Here is a 20,802-nt window from a genome sequence, read left to right on the forward strand (position 1 = left end):
ACACCTGAGCTTACCTATCAGGGCTGTCCGAGGCGCACACAGAATCAATTAACCCCACATCCAAAGTGCCCTGGAAAGAAGTGAAAAGCAGAGAACCATTGAGAGAACCATTCAAGTACAGCACACATCATGATAACACCCCTAGATGATGACTCTCTAAACAGGCAAACAAAAAAGCCTCCTTCTTTGTGTGTTAACTGCAAAACAGTAGTTATCTAAGGAAACGTCCCCCTTCATTCAGTACAGACAGCCACTAGACAGGGCAAAATCTACAGTCCATTCATTAAATAAAGTATAAACGAATCCTTCTGTCTTGTTCCTAAAATACTTTCAGTGAAGGGTGTTTACAAATGTCTTTCAATCATACAACTTTTCTGATTTACACTATGATCTATCATCAAATTTTATAATTGTGAGAAAATCAAACTATCTCTGAAATATGATTTTGTGGCTCTGTTTATGTGTCTGGGATACAGTGATGTCAGAAAGAATACAATTTGGAATTCACTATATCCTTTGGAGAAAAGTGTAATGGGCTTCCACAGTTTCATAAAAATTGGAATTTTTTTTTGTTTGAGGTGGGAGAATCGTAATCTATTACTACTTACAATCTTCTATAATTTATTCTGTTTTTCTGTATGATTTTTAACCAAGATGTTCCCGTTTCTCTCTTTAATTATTATACTGTTTCTTATTAAAAAAAAAAAAAAAAAAAGACTGTCTACAAATTCCCAGTCCCCTCTGTCGGGACGCCTCCCTCCACACCCCACCCAGGCTCACGCACCACGGCGTTCTGTGGGTTTGCCTGCTCATCATGCATCTCCCGAATCTCCTGGTCCGTGGATGCGTGGACCTGACTCAGCACGCTAAACCACTGGCTGTGGGGAGGAGAGAGCAACAGTCAAGGGGTGGCCAGCCTCCGCGTGCAATACAGTGACACCCTTTCTCCACATCCTCTGGGAACACGACATCTCCTCTGGGCAACTCTCCTTTAATATGTCTACTCCTCACGGGTAAATGTGGGTTTCATAATACCGAGGAGCAAAGTTAGGAGAAAGAGCCAAGGTGCCTTTAAGTACCATCTGATGCAACTTCAGATCAGTGGGAAGACCCTTTCCCTCTGGCCCCAAGAACCTTAGTAGACATTTAATAATGATGATGATAAGTTCCTAGAGAAATTGGCAGCAGAAAATGAAATCCTCAGTTCTATCCACACACTTCGATCAAGGGTCTTTACTGAAGACATTATTTATAACCTAGGGAATATTCAAGTGCCTTCTCAATTTTAAATTCCCAGGTAAGAAGGCCAATAATGTAAGAGCATCATCTCAGGGTGGCCACTGGATGTCTATTTTCCCTGCTCATTCCCAGGTGGGGTTTCCAACCACCTGATAGGATTTCCACTTAAGTGAATAAAACCACAGGAGCTGGAAATAGAAAACAACTGCCTGGAGTAGAAGAAAGTAGAAAATTATTTTGACCAGAGAACTCTTCCATCTTCATTTCAAATGAGCTTTCTCACTTGCAGCCACATTAGAATCAGATAATAAAAGAAAACGTGTCAACTCCAGAAAAGTCAAGCACAACAAAAGTCATGAGGTAACTAGAAACACAGTACGTGCTTGAGGAAAATGACCATGAATATCTCCCCTCTCTGTCAGTTCATCCATCCATCATTTATTAAGCAACTGAAGTGAGAGGTACCAAATGTGAGAGAGATTCTAGGACATCCTCCTCCTGGAGGGGGCTTAGCAGACACATACACATACTCCTACAACTAAGGCAGAGGAGAAAGTACTTGGTACCCAATGGGATATTTAAGTAAAAAATTAATACCTATATTTAAAGGTAAGTCATGTAAGTTATTTACAGCAAAGCACTAAAATCTATCTCCTGTGATTCCTGAAGGAGCAAGACGTAACCAAGAGCTTGAAAATACTCAACTTATACAGACTCTTAGGGAGACCAAGGGACACATCTTAATATAAATTGGTTCATCAATTCTGGTTAACCCAAAGGCAAGACTTCAGTCATTGCTTTATAAAGCTCAAAAATATCCGAAATCGAACACTGAACAACACATACATTCAAAATGTAGGCCACATGGGATCAGACACACCCACACCCAAAATAAAAATTTGCTGTGCTTTCCATCTATACAGGTGATCCCCTTAATACAAACCTCTCCCCTTAAATCAAGCGCAACTTGAAATCTGAAAAGTAATTTTTAAAAACGTGTTCCACTGGTCAGGGCAAAAAGAAGTCCTTGGCTAAAATATTCCAAATGTTAAATTTAGCAGGTTCATTATGGCACAAAACAGACAGGACAGCTGGGGCTATAATTCAGCTGAAAAGCTGTGGGCATTCCCTGGACCACAAAAAACCACACGTGGTCTCTAGGAGTCCCAGACGGAATGATGGGGCTCTAATTCCAGGTCTGCTTGTTTTTCCAGCTTGTGTCATAATTTATGGACCCAAGCGGGGTTTTAGTTTGTTCCCATGGGAAGAATTATTTTCTTTGCCCTTAATGCTGCTACCATGGTGTTATATCAACACAGAAACATTCAAAGGGCAAGGGGTCGGTCGTAAAGGCCCCGAGAACTCACTAGAAGATTCTAGTGATTTTTCTGAGCTGAAAAGTGAAGAACACAGGCCCAAGGATGTCAGCCTCATAAATTAGAAGGTATTTTCTGGCATTGCTCAGCGTGGATGACAGGCGTCTCCAACGTGACCCTACACACCCACAAAGCAGCAGGAAGAGAGACAGATGCTCCACTGTGTGACCCTGCCATGCATCACACTGAGGAGCAAACACCAGTTGTTCTTAATTTTGTGCCACATCTCAGCACTACGATGGAAACCAAGGTCCAGAAAAGTCAGACAACTCGCCCCAGCCAATGAGGGACACCACTGTCCTCCGAGCTCAGTCAAAAATCTAAGCTCCTTAGGAAGCTTTGTGCCTCCATTCAATAGAATTGAGCTTGCATTACTTTACAGATTATACTACCTTTTCTCTGTACCTCAGTCTCCTATTCTGTAAAACTGGATAACAGTGATACCCTATATAGGGTTGTTGTGAGAATGAAATGAGTTAACATATGTCAAGTATTCTGGAACACTGCCTGCAATAGAGTAAGTTCCCTAAGTGTTAACTATCTGTTCCAGCTGACGGAATTCTTCACTATCAAGGCCTTAAGCAACCCTCCCAACGCCACAGTCCTAGCATTTATTTAAACAGCCAAGGGTTAATGTTCCTGTTTTTTCAACCCTTAAGCAAACAGAAGCTGCTCCCTTTCAAAGCTCAGAAGCTTCCAGAGGGTGGCTTTCAACCGTGTGTAGCAGCACAATTTACATATGCTGCCGGTGACAATAAAAGCCTGAGTGTAAATAACAAGGGGTCTCCCCAGTGGCATGTGAAGCTGGAAATCTGTGTGCTTACTGTACGGAACACAGTGCCCAGTGAAAGAGTCCCCAGGAGACAAGTACAGCCATCTCTTCCGACTCTCAGTTCTTCAACCATCCTAAGAGAAAAACCCAACTAGAAAATCAACTGAAATCTTTTCGGTGCCAGCAGGCTCAAGAGTGATGCGTGTGATGTCCAGGCCTGCACAGGAGCGAGGGATGTAGTTATGACCAAGTTGACAGCGCAGCGCCTCACCTGGCGTCTTCTGGGGATTCAGCGATCAGGTGGAAGGTCCGATCAGTCATAATGATGTCAATCCCGTTTTCTTTGCTGGTGTTATCTATGATCTCCCTGCAAAGGAACACAAGCGCCAAACGCAAATCAGGAACACAGAATTCTTAATAAGGGGCAAGAAAAGAAATTTCACAGTAACTGAAAAATCAGATACCAACACTTCAGCCTTGATTTTCTGCTTTTAGAAACGATGAAGACCCTTGTGGCCTCTAGGGGGAGGCAGGCTTTTCTCTCTCCAGAAAGGCGATCTGCTGGGGTGTGTGTGTGTGTGTGGGGTGGGGGGGGGGTCCTTGACTGCTCTAGGGGGGGACCTCTCTCCCCGACTGGCCCACCCAAGGCCCACCCAGCTCAGGTCCTAGAGCAGCAGCCCCTACTCTGCCTGCACCTTCCCTGAGCTCCCTGACTGCTCTACAAAGGAAGGACCTCCACAAGGCAGCCAGTCTGGCCTGAGCTCTTTCCTTTGTTCATCACAGCCTTCCATCAAGGTTTAAGGCAGGAGCTGACACCTCTAACTTACTCTGATACGGGCACATAATTTCCACGAGGGGCTTCGGGGTGAAGAGCAGCATTTGTGTGTTTCTAGATCTCAATTCCATCTTGATCTCCTCCTAACACTCTCTAAACAACACTGGAGCTTTAAACTCAGTGGACCAGGTTAAGATCAGGGTAAAACACAAGCAGCTGTTAGGATGGGACCAGAGGTGGTGATATATTTGGTGAAGAAAGGTGCTGGGGATACAGCCAGCTTGCTTTGTCAGCTGAAGTAGTACAACTGTTCACAGTAAAACATCTATTTTACAACTACGATATTAAGCAGTCTGGTTAGAAAAAACAAAGATTGTATGACTTTTTAGCTAGAACCACTGAGATGAGATAAAATATTTTTTTAAAAACCAAGAAGATGAGAATTCAGAGAAGAGTCTGTGATGCTTCCTGGGAGTGGAAGGAGAGAGGTGGCCCCGACTGGCGGTGGGGGTGGGTGATCAGCACAGGAGACTCTGGAGTAGGACAATAATCCCCAGGGGAAACTGTCCAGACCACGTCATCCTGGACCAGCCACTCTGCTTCCTGAGAACTCAGCTACCTTGCGTGTAAAACAACGGGGTGCCGTGGTTCTGAACCGCAGTGGTCCGTCAGAATCCTGGGAAACGTTCAGAAAACCCAGGTGGGGCTTCCTAGGGTGGAGCCCAGGGACTCGCATTTATAAAAAGCTCCCCTGGAGATGGGGCAGTGATGATACTATCAGGGCCCCGAAAACACTCTGGAAACGACAGGATAAATGAGGTGGGAGCTTCAATAATAGATGGTGAGTGAAAGAAAAGATGATGGGGGTGGTGTATAAATTGAAAGAGACTTGAGCAATCTGTCAACCAATTAAAAATTATGAACCTTATTTGGATCCTGATTCGAAGAAAGAAACCAACCCAAACCAACAAGAACACTATCACCACCATTTATAAGATAACGGGAAATTTGAACAATGACCAGAGTTTGGACGGTAGAAGGAGTTCATGTTCTTTTTTAAATGTGATAATGATATTGTGACTATATATCAAAAAAGGTCTTGCTCCTTAAGTGTGTACTAAATATTTACAAGTGAAATTATATGATGTCAGGACTTGCTTTAAAAAATGTAGTTTGTAGGGGGACAGTGCAGGGTAGGGTCACAAATGAAACACCACTGTCCATCGGTGGGCAACCACTGAAAGCTGGGAAATGGACACAGGGATTTCATTCCAGTCTCCTACCGACGCTTGTCTATGATTGAAATTTTCTATAATAAAAAATACATTTTTTTCTATAATAAATTTCAAAATATAAAATTAAAAAAAAACTCTTACAATGGTGAAACCTTAGCAACTCATTGCCTTTTCTCTACAGAATGTGACGAACAGCTGAGGAAGGGCTAACACTTCCTTACCTCTATAATTTTCACAGAACACCTGGAGAATAGGCCTTTATTAAGCATGTGTTTGCTACAGAGTGAGTAGCAAAAGGAACATCCAGAAATACACGGGTGAAATTCACCATCACAATTCTCTCTCTCAGCCTCCCGGCATCTGTGGCCCCCCTCCTACAGGGTGAAGAGAGGACCATCACGGTATGCAGGGCCAGGGGAAGACTGCAGAAGGTACAGAGCTATGCCATGCTGCTGAAACTTGTAGGACTCGGATTCAAACTCCCACAAACTCATCTGACTACGGAGCATGGTCTCCTAAGGAACCTCAAAGGGGCAGCCTTGAAAAGTCTGATACTCTGTGCTGTCTGCACTTCACAATTTGGCCTTAAAATTAAATACAAAGAAGACTTTCTTCCCTTGAGTAAACTTTCCACTTTCCAATGAATCATTTTCTAAAGTTTCTAATGCGGGTTGAGCAGGAACCATATGTCGTTTTCAGGTCTACGACTTCAGGGAGTTAATTTGGTCTCTCAAAGCTTATTTTTACCCGTGTTCTGAACATGTATGGTTGCTCAGTTTGAGTGGAGTGTGGCTACACCAAAATAAATTTTATGCTTAGTATCTAATTACCCAAGAAAACAAGCTGCCTCTCAATTCCCAACATTTTCTGAAAACCTTACTTAATTTTTAACAAATAGGCCCTCAGTGGTTCAATGCTTTGGTTCTATAAGAAGGTGGCAACATGGAATTCCCCAGAGGTCCAGTGGTTAGGACTCAGCACTTTCACTGCCGTGGGCCCGGGTTCGATCTGAGACCAGGGAACTAAGATCCCACAAGCTGAGTGGCATGGCCAAAAAAAAAAAAAAAAAAGTGGCAGAAAAAGGGGGTGTGTTGGATTCAAACAGCAGCTCTGTTGCTCTCATTGTTGGGTATGAAGAGGCTAGTATACCCAACAAAGGTGGAAGACAAATGATTCATTTCACACACCTCCCGACTGGCTGTCTGCTCCCAATTTAGCCATCTGTTGGCTACAGCTGGGCTTGGAGAATTAAAAGTGATAGATTGACCCATAAAAGGATGACAAAAGATGCTCAGCCAATGGCTCAATATCCACACCACGATTCCTGGGTACCGCCAATGACATTTCCGAAGAGCTAGTTTTATGTCCAACTAGCATCTTATAACCCAGAGCTGAATGTCTGAAGATTCACAAAAAGTGAATTTCACAGACGGAGTTTTATTTCCCTGATTTCCTAATAATTCAACCCGCTGAAAGGAAGGATGAGGACTCACCGAGTACCTCTTACAATCTACTGCTTCAAAGAACTTGCCCCAGACAGCCTGTAGGCAGGGACTTAACTGATGAAGCAGCCCCGAGCCCCGGTCAGCAGCCCTGGCCAGGGCGCATCAACATACTTGGCTGTCCGGACTTCCACGGTGCCCTTGAGCTTCTCCTCGCTGTCATTCTCAAAGTACATCAGCTTGGCCTGGCGGAGGACGAACCAGCGCTTCTTCCAGTTTCTCCTGGACAGCGTGGAGGAGCCGCCACCCTTCTTGTGCAGCCAGCCTTGCTTGAGCGCCTCCTGCTTGGAGCGGAACCACAGGAAGGTTTCGTCCTTGAGGACGCACCAGCGGCGTTTCCAGGTGTTCATGAGGCCACCTGTCTCCCCAGGGTTGGGTAGGAAGGGGTTTAAGAAAATCCGTCATATTGGATCATAAGATCACTAGGTCTTAAGGTCCAGCCCACCCTTAACTTTGCACCAAATGACCCGCCCTCAGACACCCCCCGATGATGGGTGATCGCACTGCTGGGTCGTGTTCAGGGGGCACTGGGCAGGTGTCACACTGGCTTGGTTGGATTACACAAGAACCCTTCCTTTTTTCCAAAGCAGCTCCTGCTCACTTAGCTGAGAAATCCTGGTGAGGAGCTTAACAGCAAGACAGTCAGGGGCTGATACTCTAACCCTGGGCTGAGGCAGGACCACGGACGGGAGTCGGGGGAGAACCACTTCCATATGGATGGCTCATGCTTCTGTCCAAACACCCCAGGAAGGGGAAATTAGCTTAAAATGTGTCAAAGTTGACACATTCCTTCCTTGTTTAGTCAGTGTGAGGAACAAAATTTATCAGTGACTCCAGAGTTTAGCAATAAACCCTAATCTACATCGGAAAAGAAAAGCATTATCATCTGAAAATGGCTTCTATGTATAAGGTATAAAATTTAGAATATGAAACAAAGTAAGACTCCAAACCAAGCTGTGACAGTACCTTAAAAATGAGAATTTAGCTGTAATTTATTTAGTGGAAAACTTTTTTTGGTTGAGACAAATTAGACAAGGATATACAGACATTATTTCTATACAGAATATATTTCTAATACTCTTCTAGCAGGATAATTTTATTTTAGTATTCTAGATTCCCCAAGGATGCTCAAAGAGTGACATCTTACAACCATGATTCAAAAATCTGCTTCAGCGAACCCACTGAAGAATAAATACTGCATCTACTTCAGTAGTTATCAAGTGTCCACAAGTTATTTTTTTGATCAGCCAATAATAAAAATAAAGAATATTTAAACGTGGATACTGAAAGTAAGTATAAAGAAAATGCTTTCCTTTTACAGATTAGAAATAAATTTAAAACAGACCTTCTAAGATTAATTTTTTCAGTGGTTGCTTCAATGATTACAGATCTCAACTTCACAGTGGAACCAAAGACGCAAAGACAACACTGGTTTCTCTTTGCAGTGCAAGGCGCCCTTGCTTCGCCGGTTTTTACAGACCGCTGCCCTTTCTTGTATCTACAGCATTTCCTGCTCACCTAGCTGAGAAGCCTTTGTGATCACACCAAGCGCCAGAGCTGTTTCCTAACAAACAGCAAACTTGCCAGGGAGTACCAGAAGGAAACTGTTTTTTCTTCCTTCTTGATGTGTGGCTTTAATCTAGGTTTCTCAAAACAAGCCAAGAGGAAACTGTAGTACAAAGTTATCCTATTATCTTATCGCCTTTGAATGATAAAGGTTATTCACAGCTGTTTCAAAGATACAGATTACAGCAGTCATCCCAAGAGCCCTCACCACCAGTCACTCTCCTGCTCTTACGTTATTGATGGGACTCACTCCCAGCCCTGCCCCACCCCCAATTCCGGGTGTTCCCTTCATATCTCATCTAGAGAATTTGATCAACGCTCTTAGTTTCGTGACTGTAAACACCTTTAGTAGTAGTAGGCTGGTGCAAACTCATCTACGCTCACAAAATAGAATCTGGTGGTTGGTTAGATTTCCCTTATCATTGGTTTCTTTGAAACTTTTGGTCACAACTTTAAGGCTTTATTAAACATTAAATGGTAATGTATCAGAGATTAAGTGGTGATGCAGTTACACAATAATTTGTTTTATTAAGAGATGCGTGTGCCACAAATTCACTTGCTTACCTTCTTGAGCTTTTAATGCTTTAATCTTGGGATTTTAGCGCTCTGAATGTATCTTTACTTTTTTCCTAATCTTATTTGTTTTAATCAGACAATTATATAATAAAAGAGTGCCATATATTATAAATAAGAGTGATTTACAGGGAATTTTTGAGCTAACTTAGGGAACTAGATTAATTAGGGGGGAGGAAAATATATGAATAATAAAAAGCTTATATTCATTTGTTCTGAGAAATGCATGAGAAAATCTTAAAATGCTACAATTAGACGCTTATTGGGTTATTAGGTTCTGATTTGTGATTACATTTTTTCCTTCATCCAATGAACTCTCGATTATTCGGTTAGAATTTCTCAATCTTTTTCATTCCAACGTTCCTACAAGAATTTCCATCAACCAGTGACTCTGGCCAATAGGAAGCTCTCCCCTAAAAATAAACCCGGAGGGGTTTCTGTGAGCACCTGGGGGATCTGAGGCTGAGAACAGCAGAACTTTGAAAAGCAAATGAATGATGTTAGCAGTTAGAGAGACACTGAAGATGGGGAAGAACAAAAAAACAAATGAAAAGGAAAAGACATAGATGAAGAAGAGAAAATAATATTAAGGAGGGCAAAAGAGATATGAGAAAAGATAAATATGCCAACGGAAGAGAGAAGCAAAGGCAAAGAACAGAAGAAACAGGGAAAGGGAACCCAGAATAAAAAGGTTTTCATGGGGAAAGAAGAAGAAAAGGAGAAGGGAAGAAAGAAAGATGGCAGTGGAAAAGAAAGTGAAGAAAAGAAAGTGAAGAAAAGGGTCAGAGAAAACATAAAAAACTTGAACCATCTGGGGACGATGGATCTTGTTATCTCTGCCCCACCCCCAAGATTTGGCCGCTTTCCCCTCATCGAGTCGAGAGCCGTGTGAGAAACCAATCCGCTCTTTAGATGACCCGCGTAAAACTCCTACCAAAAATTGGTGATGATTATGGTTTCTCATGATTCCTGTCACTGATTTGGAAGTCAAGGTCAAGAACATGAATAAGGCATGGGTACAAGGTCCTGATTAAGCACTTTTCCAGAAGGAGGATGCTTCAAGGTCCCCAAGTATTAAGGTTCAGCACAGTACATTCGAAGTTTAACAGCAATGCAAAAATACGATTAAAATTCTTATCATGAGCAGGGGATAGACAGTAGGCGTCGCAGGCAGTTTAAGCCAGGGGTGATCCTCTCTCAGATCTTTACTTTCCCATGTATAAGGGTGTCTAATACTCCTGTGGGAGGGAAGAATGCAGCTTCATCGTGGTAATGGGCTGCACTAACCCCAGCAGCATACATGTGTGTTTGTATGTATGTGTGAGAAAGAGAGAGGAAAAGATGTGGGAAGGAAGGAAGGAGAAGAGCACAGATATGAGAGAGACATGGAGGCAACAGGGAGAGAGGGACTGAACGTGGTGACAGTGTTGCAGACCCTTTGTCCTAACGCCGCATGGTCCGCTAGGGTCACCCACACCACACAACCACGGCATCCTCCATCCACCTAACACGACCTCACACCAGGTAAGGGCTATGTGGGATGACTTTCTCAGCCCCCCTCCTTCAGCCTCAGTTTCCCATCACTTCACCCCCTAACCCAGGCACCAGGGTGGCTGCAGGTCGTACCTTTCATGTACAGGAAGCTGTGGAAGTAAGGCAGCGTGACACAGCTGTACACAGAGTCCCGCCGGTATGAAAGTTCGTCGTCCGTATCAAACCGAGAGTCGAAGTCCTCTTCACTATCTTCAAACTGGACCAGGAGAGAGAGAGAGCCAACAGTGAGCAAAAAGGACAGAAAACAAGCTAAGGAAATGCCCAGCACAGGTCAACACTGAAAAAATAAAAACAACGGACAAAGAAGCAACACGCTGCTTCGTCACAGTGCAACAGAGTGTGGTCATCAAAAGAAGTCAGAATACAAAATACTGACTTTTGGTGTCAAACGGTCAGTTGACTTGATACGTAACACATGAGACATATTTTAATCCCAAGGCTATGTATTCAAAGTACAACGCTGCTGTTTAAGTGTACAATTTTAATCAAACCATCCAAGAGTTAATTCCCTTTAAGTTATTGTGCTAAAAATATCTTCAAGGACTGCCCTGGTGGCGCAGTGGGTAAGAATCTCCCTGCCAACGTACGGGACACGGGTTCGAGCCCTGGTCCGGGAAGATCCCACATGCTGCGGAGCAACTAAGCCCGTGCACCACAACTACTGAGCCTGCGCTCTAGAGCCCATGAGCCACAACTACTGAGCCTGTGTGCCACAACTACCGAAGCCCGCGCACCTAGAGCCTGTGCTCCGCAACAAGAGAAGCCACCGCGATGAGAAGCCTGTGCACCGCAACGAAGAGTAGCCCCCGCTCGCCGCAACTAGAGAAAGCCCGCGCACAGCAACAAAGACCCAACGCAGCCAAAAATAAATAAATTAATTTAAAAAATAAAAAATATATTCTTAAATAAACAAACAAATAAATAAAAATATCTTCAAGCCTCAGAAAGTCAAGGGAGTATTTAACGCATGGTCAAGGGAAGAAATAAAAGTAAACTATAAATAAATCCAGAAGCTGGAGAGAGCACGTTTAAGCCCTTAAAGGTTCCTCCCTTACAACCAGAAAAATATACATAACTTCCTGCAGTGGGCGGGTGAAGCTACCGTCAGGAAAGGTCTCTGAAGCGCCCCTGGCAAGTCTCGTTCCGGTTTAGGGCGGGTCTCATTTCCCAACCCGCTGCAAAGCCAGCACAGACACAGCCAGAGTCTCCACTGAAAATGCCAGTTTTCTTAGGCTTTGGGCAAGACGCAGTTCTGGGTTTTGCGTTCAACCTCCAACAGGCACCAAGTTCCACTTACTAATGCGACGATTGCTTTTGGCAAGAGAAAGGGGTTTAAGGCCAGCCTTAAGAGCCTGGCTTTGGAATCCTGGCCCGTCCTAGGGGGGATGTCTTCCTCCAAGGGATGGTGCAACGGGGGCGGCGATGACAGACAACTTCCGCCCCGGTGTGGGCAAGCCGGGGCCCCGGGAGGACAGTGGGTACTCACCGAGGACTGGGCCCCCTCCGAGCTGAACCGGTAGGCCCCCGAGCTGTTGTAGGTGCCCACGGAGCATCGGTAGTCTGGGGACCACTGGCTGCTGTACGAGTTGGAGAAGGTCACGCTGCTGCCAGAGGTGACGGCCCCGTCCTCGTAGTCGTCCTGGTCGTAGCTGTAGTCGCCGTCCGGGGAGGGCAGGCCCCCGGGGGTCTGGGGCATGCAGTAGGTGGGCTCCCCGGAGGAGGAGTCGTGCTCCGAGGGGGCCAGCAGCACGGTGCTGTCGGCGCCGGGGCTGGTGGGCACCACGGTGTCGTTCATGTAGGGGTCCTCCTCCGAGGACTCGTCGCTGGTCCGGATGCCACTGGTGCGCTGGTCCGAGTGGCCGTGCTCGCTGGGGTTGGGCGAGTCCTTGAAAGCATCGTCGTCGGCCTCAAAGCCCTCGTCCACCTCCTCCTCCGGGTAGGGCTGGCTGAAGTTGAAGCTGGGCTTCTCGCCGCAGGCACCCTCGGCCAGGTCGGCCGGCGCGCCCGCGGACCCGCTGCCCACCGACAGGGAGCGCTCGATGTTGCGGACGCACTCGTCGATCTCGTCGAAGTTGAGCGACTCCAGGAACTCCTGGGCGGCGCGGCAGGCTTCGTCCTCCAGCCGCCGCAGCTCCTCGTCCCGCAGCTGCTGCAGCTTCTGCAGGGAGGCCTCGGTCAGGGACAGCTCCTGCCTCTCCTTCATGCGCTGCAGGTCCTCGATTTCCTTCTCCAGGCGCAGGATCTCCTCCACCTGCCTGTTCTCCTTCTGCTTCTCCAGCTCCCGGCTCAGCTCGGCCTCCCTCCGACGCTTCTGCAAGGCTTCCTGTTCCCGCTGCGTCCTCGCTGCCTCCTCCTGGGTGATTAAGTTACAGTGAAGCCGTGAGGCAGGGCTCTAACCCAACTGACTGGTGTCCTTATAAAGAGGAGGGGATTGGGACACACACACGGGGCACCGGGGACCAAGCAGGTACACAGGTGCAAGGCCACGTGAGGACACAGCAGCGATCTGCAAGTTACAGAGAGAGGCTTCCGAAGAAACCAACCCTGCCAACACCTTGATCTCGGACCTTTAGCCTCCAGAACTGTGAGACAATCAATTTCTGTTGTTTAATCTGCCCAGGCTGTGGCACTTATGTTATAGCAGCCCGAGCAAACTAATATAGTGATTATACTGGTCTAGAGCTATCATGCTGTCATGATTCACACTGAAATCTTAAGACATTCACACATTTTTACCCAACAGTAATGGGTTAGATATTGCAGCATAAACATCTCCTCTAAAATTCTTCCTCCTGTATATTTATTTTAGCTTTGAATCCTTCTCCCTACATCTTTACTTTAGTTTCAAATCATTGAGGCAAAGTGTTTGAACTGGGAAGGTAACAGACAAGATGTCATGTTGTCACGGCATTCTTCACCTGTTGGGCGCGGAGCTCAGCTTCTCTTCGTTCCCTCTCTCTTTCTCTGAAAATAGTCAAGAAAAAAAGACAGTGAAAATAAACGAAAGCAATGAAAAAAATCCGAGACCCACTTTTCAGAGAGCGAGCTTTTTAACAGAAGCTTTGCGAAAGACAACTTAGAACTGTGAAGGATGGATAGGGTCTCTTCCTTTGGCAATATACTTATTCTTTGCATGAATAAAAATACCACAAAACTGGGTCTTCAACGCTGCTAAGGAATTTTATCTGAGCCACCAAGAGTTATTGTTTCAAACAGCAGGTTCCATCGCATCCACTGGGAATTCCTGCTGCGAGGCTGGATATAGAGCATAAAAACTCCAAAGGTGTCCTCCTGTCTGTTTCATCCAAGCCAAGAAAGGTCCCATACCTTTCCTCCTCCTCCCGTTTCCTCTTTTCTTCCTCTGCCCGTTTCCTCTTTTCCTCCTCTGCCCGTTTCTCTGCCAGCAGCTGTCTGTAAACTCTCCGGGCAATCTGACCTCGGAGTTGCTTCTGGAAAACCACGGCTGCTTTTTTCAGGTGCAAAAATCTCCTCCTCAGAAGAAATGCTCTGTAATTCTTCTGTATAATCACTACACAATAAAGGACCTTCTTGTATTGCTTTCTGAAAATGAGAAGAGAAACAGCACAACAGAATAACTGTGGAGGTAATGAGGCTTCGAGCTCTTTACGTGAGTTTACGTTAATGTTACAAGACAAGAGAGCAGGACCTCGTTTGGGGCTGATCTGCTCATAACAGAGACTCATTATAGGGAGCCGACAAGGAGGCCCTTGTGGGCAAAACAAAACAGAAGAAAAACAAAAGAATAACAACAAACGAAACTCAAGCAAGACCCTATCATCATGTTGGCTAAATAAACACATCACTCCTAATACTGACTTTGGAAAGTCCTGGCAGGAAGTTGGGTTGTAAACAGAACCAGGAGATGTGATATATTTTCCTGTCCTCATGAGGAAAAAAGAAAAGGATGTGCCACAGCAGGACGGCTGTGTACTTGAGAACATGTAACGTACTGTGACGAGCAAGGGTTCGGGTGGCCCGCAGGTCCGCAGAGGTGGACAGAACTCAGATGCACAGGAAAAGAACCTGCCTCATTCGGCAAACCCTGGAGAGGGGGCCACTGTGGACCCAATGGGATGACACCAAAGTCAACAGGCGAGCTGCCTGTGGCTTCAGTATGTGACCCAGAGGAACTAGGGAGATGTTTAAATATGTCGCCCCGTCCCCTGATGTCGCCGCTCTGAGACATCAGGAGCCCCTTTTCCCATTTCCTGCCCAGGTCAAGCCAACTAGGTGCTGGCATTGCTAGTTACGAGCACTGCCCTGGGACTCTCCTTAGCCTGGTCCTGACCCGAACCCATCCAGGTCTATTTTAAATGAAAGCATATGGCCAGGGCCACCCCACCTGGTGACGCACACGGGGGACGCCCCCTCCCGTCCGCGCACTTCTTACCGTGCCAAGTAGCCCAAGACGTGGGCCCGGATCACCATGGCTGCCCGCGTCACCTCCTCCTCCCGCCGCTTCTCCAGTTTCTGCTCCAAGGACTCGCGAAGGAAGACCTGCCCAGGAGAGAGCAACATGTCACGTCCACAGAATGTGCCAGGTACAGGTAAGGCGTTTCTGAGTCAGCTGTGTCTTTGGTGGGTAAGGCTTTCTTCTTTCTCTGATTTGCTCCAAACACAAACGGCCATGCTGTCCAGCACAGGGAATCTCAAATTCCTGGTGGGGAAAGGATTTCTTTTTTTTTTTTTTAAACTTCCCATCTGTCACAGACTAAGATCTTTGTAAAATATAGTAAACAATGTATTACTGGAAAGCAAAAACCAAAGGAGTATATAAAATCCAAGTCCCGTTTTCTCAGTTATTATTAGTTCAACAGGCATAAGATGACTGTGAAATTGCCATCAAGTTTATAAATACTTATCTCACTGTGGGCTGGGACAAATAGTTCATGGACCAGCACCAGTACTACATTAAGTCTAAGTAAGAAGATATCTAGAGAGACTCGCTACATTAAAAAGGAGAAGGAGGGGGGGAAGGGGGAAAGAGGGGGAGGAGGGGGAGGGGGAGGAGGAGGGGGGAAGGGGGAGGGGAGGAGGGGGGAAGGGGGAGGGGGAGGAGGGGGAAGGGGAGGAGGGGGAGGAGGGGGAAGGGGAGGAGGGGGAGGAGGAGAAGAAGGAGAAGAAGAAAGGACAAAAGAAAGAAAGGGAGGGGGAAAAAATCCAAGAAATTTGTAAAATGTTACTTTGCCATCACGTGGAAACTCTCCCTTCATGCCTGTCAAATGATTACGATCAAAGCATCTTGGCCTCAAAAATAATGCACATAAAAAAATTGACATTTAAGAATGTAATTCTATAAACTGTTTGCAATTAGAACTGAATCATTTAAGTTAAATCGGTTCAGCCATGGCAAGAAAACTATCAATAGAATCGGGACAAAGAGATTGTAACTATTTGCTGGCCTGTTTCTGCCCGTGGGCACCTCAATCCTATGCTTACCATTTATATAAGCCTAAGTGTGTCTGGTAATTGGCATTTGTATCAGAATTCCTAATATTTGAAAAGGTATGAAAATACTGAGACTCTCCCTCCCTCAATCATGGTAGCTTTTAATTCTGTAATTTCCAATGTGATGCATAAGGAAGTTTGGAATTATCTCCTAAAAACAAACAATTTTTTTAATGCTTTTCTATTAACGGTCAGCTGGAGGCACTGGTCGGGGGGTGGTTAAACAACACACTCCCTCACTCACGATTTCTCAGTTTATGCTCCAGTGAGTCATTCTGGCCTAGGATGATGCATTCTGTCCTCTTGAGGGCACATTTTTCCAGATTCTCTGCTCTGGCTCTTCCAAGACATTTGGGCAAAAAAGCAAATAGAGAATCCCACCATCATGTGACTCACAGAAGCCTTACCTACTCCCGCTGTGGGTTCCTGAGCATTTGTAAAACTCTCCCACCAAATAATTCTCTCAGAAAAGCTTTTCATACAATGCTCTTCCTATAATTGCAATTAATATGCTCTGTTGATGCATAAAGAGACTGCATCTTGAGCAAAAAAAAAAAAAGTTTAATGTTAATAAACATCAGCTACGAGCATAAAGCTTGTTAGTTCAGCAATGAGAAAAAGTTTTCAGAAATATGAAGCAGTTTTCATCAAGACTGGACTTCAAAGAAATATTTAAACTTCTCTTTTAGACGATTTTTTTATATTAAGGATCTTAGTCTAACGCCGTTGCTCTGGTTAGTGTTTAAAAGAAAAAGCAATGAAGTCAAATCTTGAACAAGAGTGGTGATGGTGGTGGTGACATCATAAAACAAAAGCATCGATGCCAACGAGCCGTACATTCATCAGATGAACAAATAGGAAGCTTTATGAAGGAAAGAGCGTCTCACACCTTATCAGAAGCCTAGGGACTGTCTTGGTTGGAATCAGAGTCAGAGAAATACCTGCCTTAGTTTCACGCCCATCAAAGAGAGCTCTATGCTCTGCCTATTAGATTTACTTCCACCTCTTTATCTATCAATAGATTCTTTCCATAACCCGAAGGGCAAACGGAGTAAAATGCTTTAGAGACCTAACTTGGCTTCATTAAGAACATCCACCCTGAATTTATGCAACAACACACAGAAAGTGATGCCAGTTCTTCCAGCCCAGTGGTGTCCGCTGCCACGTTGCCATGTCCCCAGGATGCGGCCAAGATCGAGTCAGCAGGATCCAGCTGCTGTGAGCGGAGGCGCCGGCCTCGTCAGGCATCAAGCAGCTTAGGAAGGGGCAGTGCGCGCTCAGGGGGCTGCTCGGCTGACCTTGACTCAACATCCAATACGAATAGTTTCTCATGGCTTTTCCTATCATTTGCTTACATAGCTCAAGAGCCTATGGATTATTCCAGTAAAATGTCTTTATAGAATACCTCTTGCAGGCTTTATTGCCAGAGAAGAAATAAGGTCTGGCAATGTAGTCCACGGACCAGAAAAGTAAAACGTGCCAGAGTCACAAGGCAGAGGGAAAAGTCAAAACCAGAAAAAAAGAGGGGAGCAGCTGTTCACCTCCGTCTCCCTAAACTTGGCTTCTCAGCAGGGACGTACGGCAGGATCTCCTGCTCGGGCTGTTCCAGAGGCTTGGACAGGCCTCCTGGCTTCTTTAGGGATGCTTCCCCAGCAGATAAGAATCCTTGCCTTCCAAAGACCAGATGTGTTTTAAGCCAGTGAATTCAGACCTGGCGCCATGTTTAATTTGCTGACTACGGTGCTGCCCACATTTCCCTCTGTCATGTAAGTGTTGACAGAAACTTCTTTACCAGAAGATTTAGATATTTGTTAGAGGTTCAAGGTTTTAAATGCAAAGACCTCTGGCGGCAACACCGACTGAAACACTGCTAGAGTATAATTAAGTGTATAATTAAGTCAAATGTTGGTCAAGGTCAGGGCTATTTAGTGGATACAATTTAAATGCTCTCATGTTTCCATTTACTTCCTAATATTTATGTGAAATGATAAGCTTCCATCCTACTCCTACTTCCAGTGTGTCACCAATTAAAATTTAACTCCTCTTTAAACATTTCCTTTTCTTGAATACTCTTCTGACCATGTCAATTCACAGTGAGCTCTCTCCTGGAGCTGTGTCCTTATTCCTTCAAGAGATCACGCTGCATAATTTATCAGTTGTATGGGATGACTTATCTCCCAGCAACTTAGTAAACTGGGGGCAATGCCCATGTCTTTATGTCTCCGTGTCCCTGTGCTACACCCAGTTCTAAGTCTTGCTGGGGCCTGATTTCCATCGTAAATTGTAAATGAAGTTGGATTGATTTTTCAGAGCTCAGAAAAGAGACCGGTATTGGCTGGGTGAGTCAATAATCTTTGATGTTATTCCATGGCATAAGGCAGTGAGACAGGAGGAGGATATCAGTTTACAGAGAATGTAATACCTTTTTAATTAAAAAAATCAGAGCAGACTATATTATACTGCCAAGAGCTCCACTTGAACCAACTTCTTTAGAAAGTTCTTTGAGTGACTCAACATACAACAATTTTGTGCCATCACTTTATAGTTTTTTAGCATTTAACAGACACTGACTGAGCTCCTACTATGTGAACTCCTACTACGTGCATTGTGTTGTGTAGAAGAACGAACAATGAACTCTACATTCTCTATTGGGTGATTGTAGACAAGTCACCAGGCAATACCAAGACAACATGACAGCATGTTAAGTGTTATAACAGGGTAGAAAACAGAAAGATGTCAATGACAGAGGAGGGGGCTTAGCCCAGTTTAGGGGTGAGTTTTGGTGCAGGGTGCAATGAAGAATGTCAAAAAGGATTCCTGTCAAAGCCTGCATCTAAGCAGAGACTTGAAGGATGAGTTGGCTAAATGGGGTGGAGGGGAGGGTGGAGAATTCCAGGTAAAGAGACCTATAAACCTGGGAGGACACACCCCAAAGTGACCCCCAATGAGTTACGCCCTTGTTTAATCCTATTAGTGTGGGTGGAACCTGTGACTTTGTTCTAGAACATGGCAAAGGTGATGGGATATCACTCTTATGGATATGTTACATTATATAAGACTCCACCTTAGGAGACTGGAGCAGAAGCGTCTCCTGCTGGCCCTGAAGAAGTGGGAGGGCCTGGGAGAGGGGTCAGGTGGTTAGAAACTGTGGGGGGACCTCTAGAAGCTGAGAGTGGCCCCAGGGGGCAGCCAGCAGGAAAAGAGGGTCCAGTGGGACTGCAGCCTCAGTCCTACAACTGCAAAGAATGGCATTCTAGAGCCACGTGAGCTTGGAAGAGGACTCCAAGCTCCAGAAGGGAATGTAGCCCCAGCTGACACCCTGAGACCCTGACAGAGGACCAGCTAAGCTGTGCCTGGACCCCTGACCCATAGATACCATGAGGTAATTGGTGTGTGTTGTTAAAGCTGCTAAGTTTATGGTTGTCTGTTACACAGCAATAGATTACTAATACAATACCTCTGCATGCCATCTCTACCTTGTTAGATGTTTGCATCTTAAATCCCTGGCCAGCTGAAATCCTTCAAGAGCAGAAGAGTATGTTCATTATACACTTTCCTTTGCTAAATGGCCTCCAGGTGATGCCTAAATACTTGTCATTAATCTCACATCAATGTTATAGACTGAATGTTTGCCACCCCCCCAACACCAATTCTTATGCTGCAGCCCTAACACCCAATGTGACGGTATTTGAAAGTCAGGCCTTTAGGAAGTAATTACGTTTAGGAGGGTGGGGCCCCATGATAGGATTAGTGCCCTTATAAGAGGAGGAAGAGAGACCAGAACTCACCCTCCACCATGTCAGGACACAGTAAGAAGGCAGCTGTCTGTAAACCAGGAAGGAGACCTTCACCAGAACCTGACCATGCTGGCACCCTGATCTCAGAATTCCAGCCTCCAGAACTGTGTGAAATAAATGTCTGTGCTTAAGCCACCCTGTCTATGGTATTTTATCAGAGAAGCTCTGAGATGAAGACAGTCAAACTGCAAGATATGTGTCTCTCTTTCCCTCTTCCTCCTCTTTCTTTTTTTTAAACAAAGAAACTCCTAGGTTAAAAACATAATCTGAGCAGAATCTTTAAAATATTTCTCTGATGCTGCATTCCTACTTGTAGAGTCAGGAGGATGAGGCTTGAGGAACACCTCTTACTTTTGAAGACAACCATACACTCAAAGGCCGACCCCCAGCTGCCTGCATTTCTGCCTCTCCTGTGTGATAAGACCCTGGAGGTGGGTGGCAGAAGGAGAATGGAACCCCAAATGAGGGTTCTGGAAGTTCCTGATACAGGGAGAAGAGGTCATACTGCCAATTTTATGGCTAATTTTTGCTGTTGAGGCCAGGCTGCTTATCACTCAGCTAAGGGGTAAAGGCCTCAGTCACACCTGCATGTTTAAAAAAATGGATTTCGGACTACTTGCTGGTCTCCCACACAACAGCTCCTGTGGTGCAGGGAGAACATTCAGTATTCTATTCTAATAATGCAAAGTTAGAAGGGTCTGGGGTCTCACTTCTTAGATGCCAGAGGCTGCCCAGTTCTTCCCTGGCACTGAGTTGCCCGTCAGCCAACATTTGTTGGCTGACTGAATGAAAACACACGCACTTAGGATCCGATGCTTCAATGTGTCCCCAAGAACAGAGTCCCTGTAAAGTCAAGGACTTCAGAAAAAAGATTCACGTTGGGAGGACAAAGAATATGGCTGGCACGATACGATGGGTATCTTCCCGACATTGGAAAAACAGTT

General features: G+C 45.3%; 1 protein-coding gene across 1 annotated transcript in view; it reads right to left on the reverse strand.

Annotated features, from left to right (window-relative positions):
• Nucleotides 1-20,802, reverse strand: part of MYO10 (myosin X) — a 214,682-nt gene that overhangs the window by 15,077 nt on the left and 178,803 nt on the right. Inside the window, 9 exon segments of the mRNA XM_036845816.1 lie at nucleotides 15-70; nucleotides 785-878; nucleotides 3,659-3,754; nucleotides 7,014-7,257; nucleotides 10,665-10,788; nucleotides 12,079-12,945; nucleotides 13,511-13,556; nucleotides 13,920-14,153; nucleotides 15,004-15,110. Coding sequence (XP_036701711.1) covers nucleotides 15-70; nucleotides 785-878; nucleotides 3,659-3,754; nucleotides 7,014-7,257; nucleotides 10,665-10,788; nucleotides 12,079-12,945; nucleotides 13,511-13,556; nucleotides 13,920-14,153; nucleotides 15,004-15,110 — 1,868 coding nt within the window.

This window comes from Balaenoptera musculus, chromosome 3, assembly GCF_009873245.2.
Source record: "Balaenoptera musculus isolate JJ_BM4_2016_0621 chromosome 3, mBalMus1.pri.v3, whole genome shotgun sequence".
NCBI lineage: Eukaryota > Metazoa > Chordata > Mammalia > Artiodactyla > Balaenopteridae > Balaenoptera > Balaenoptera musculus.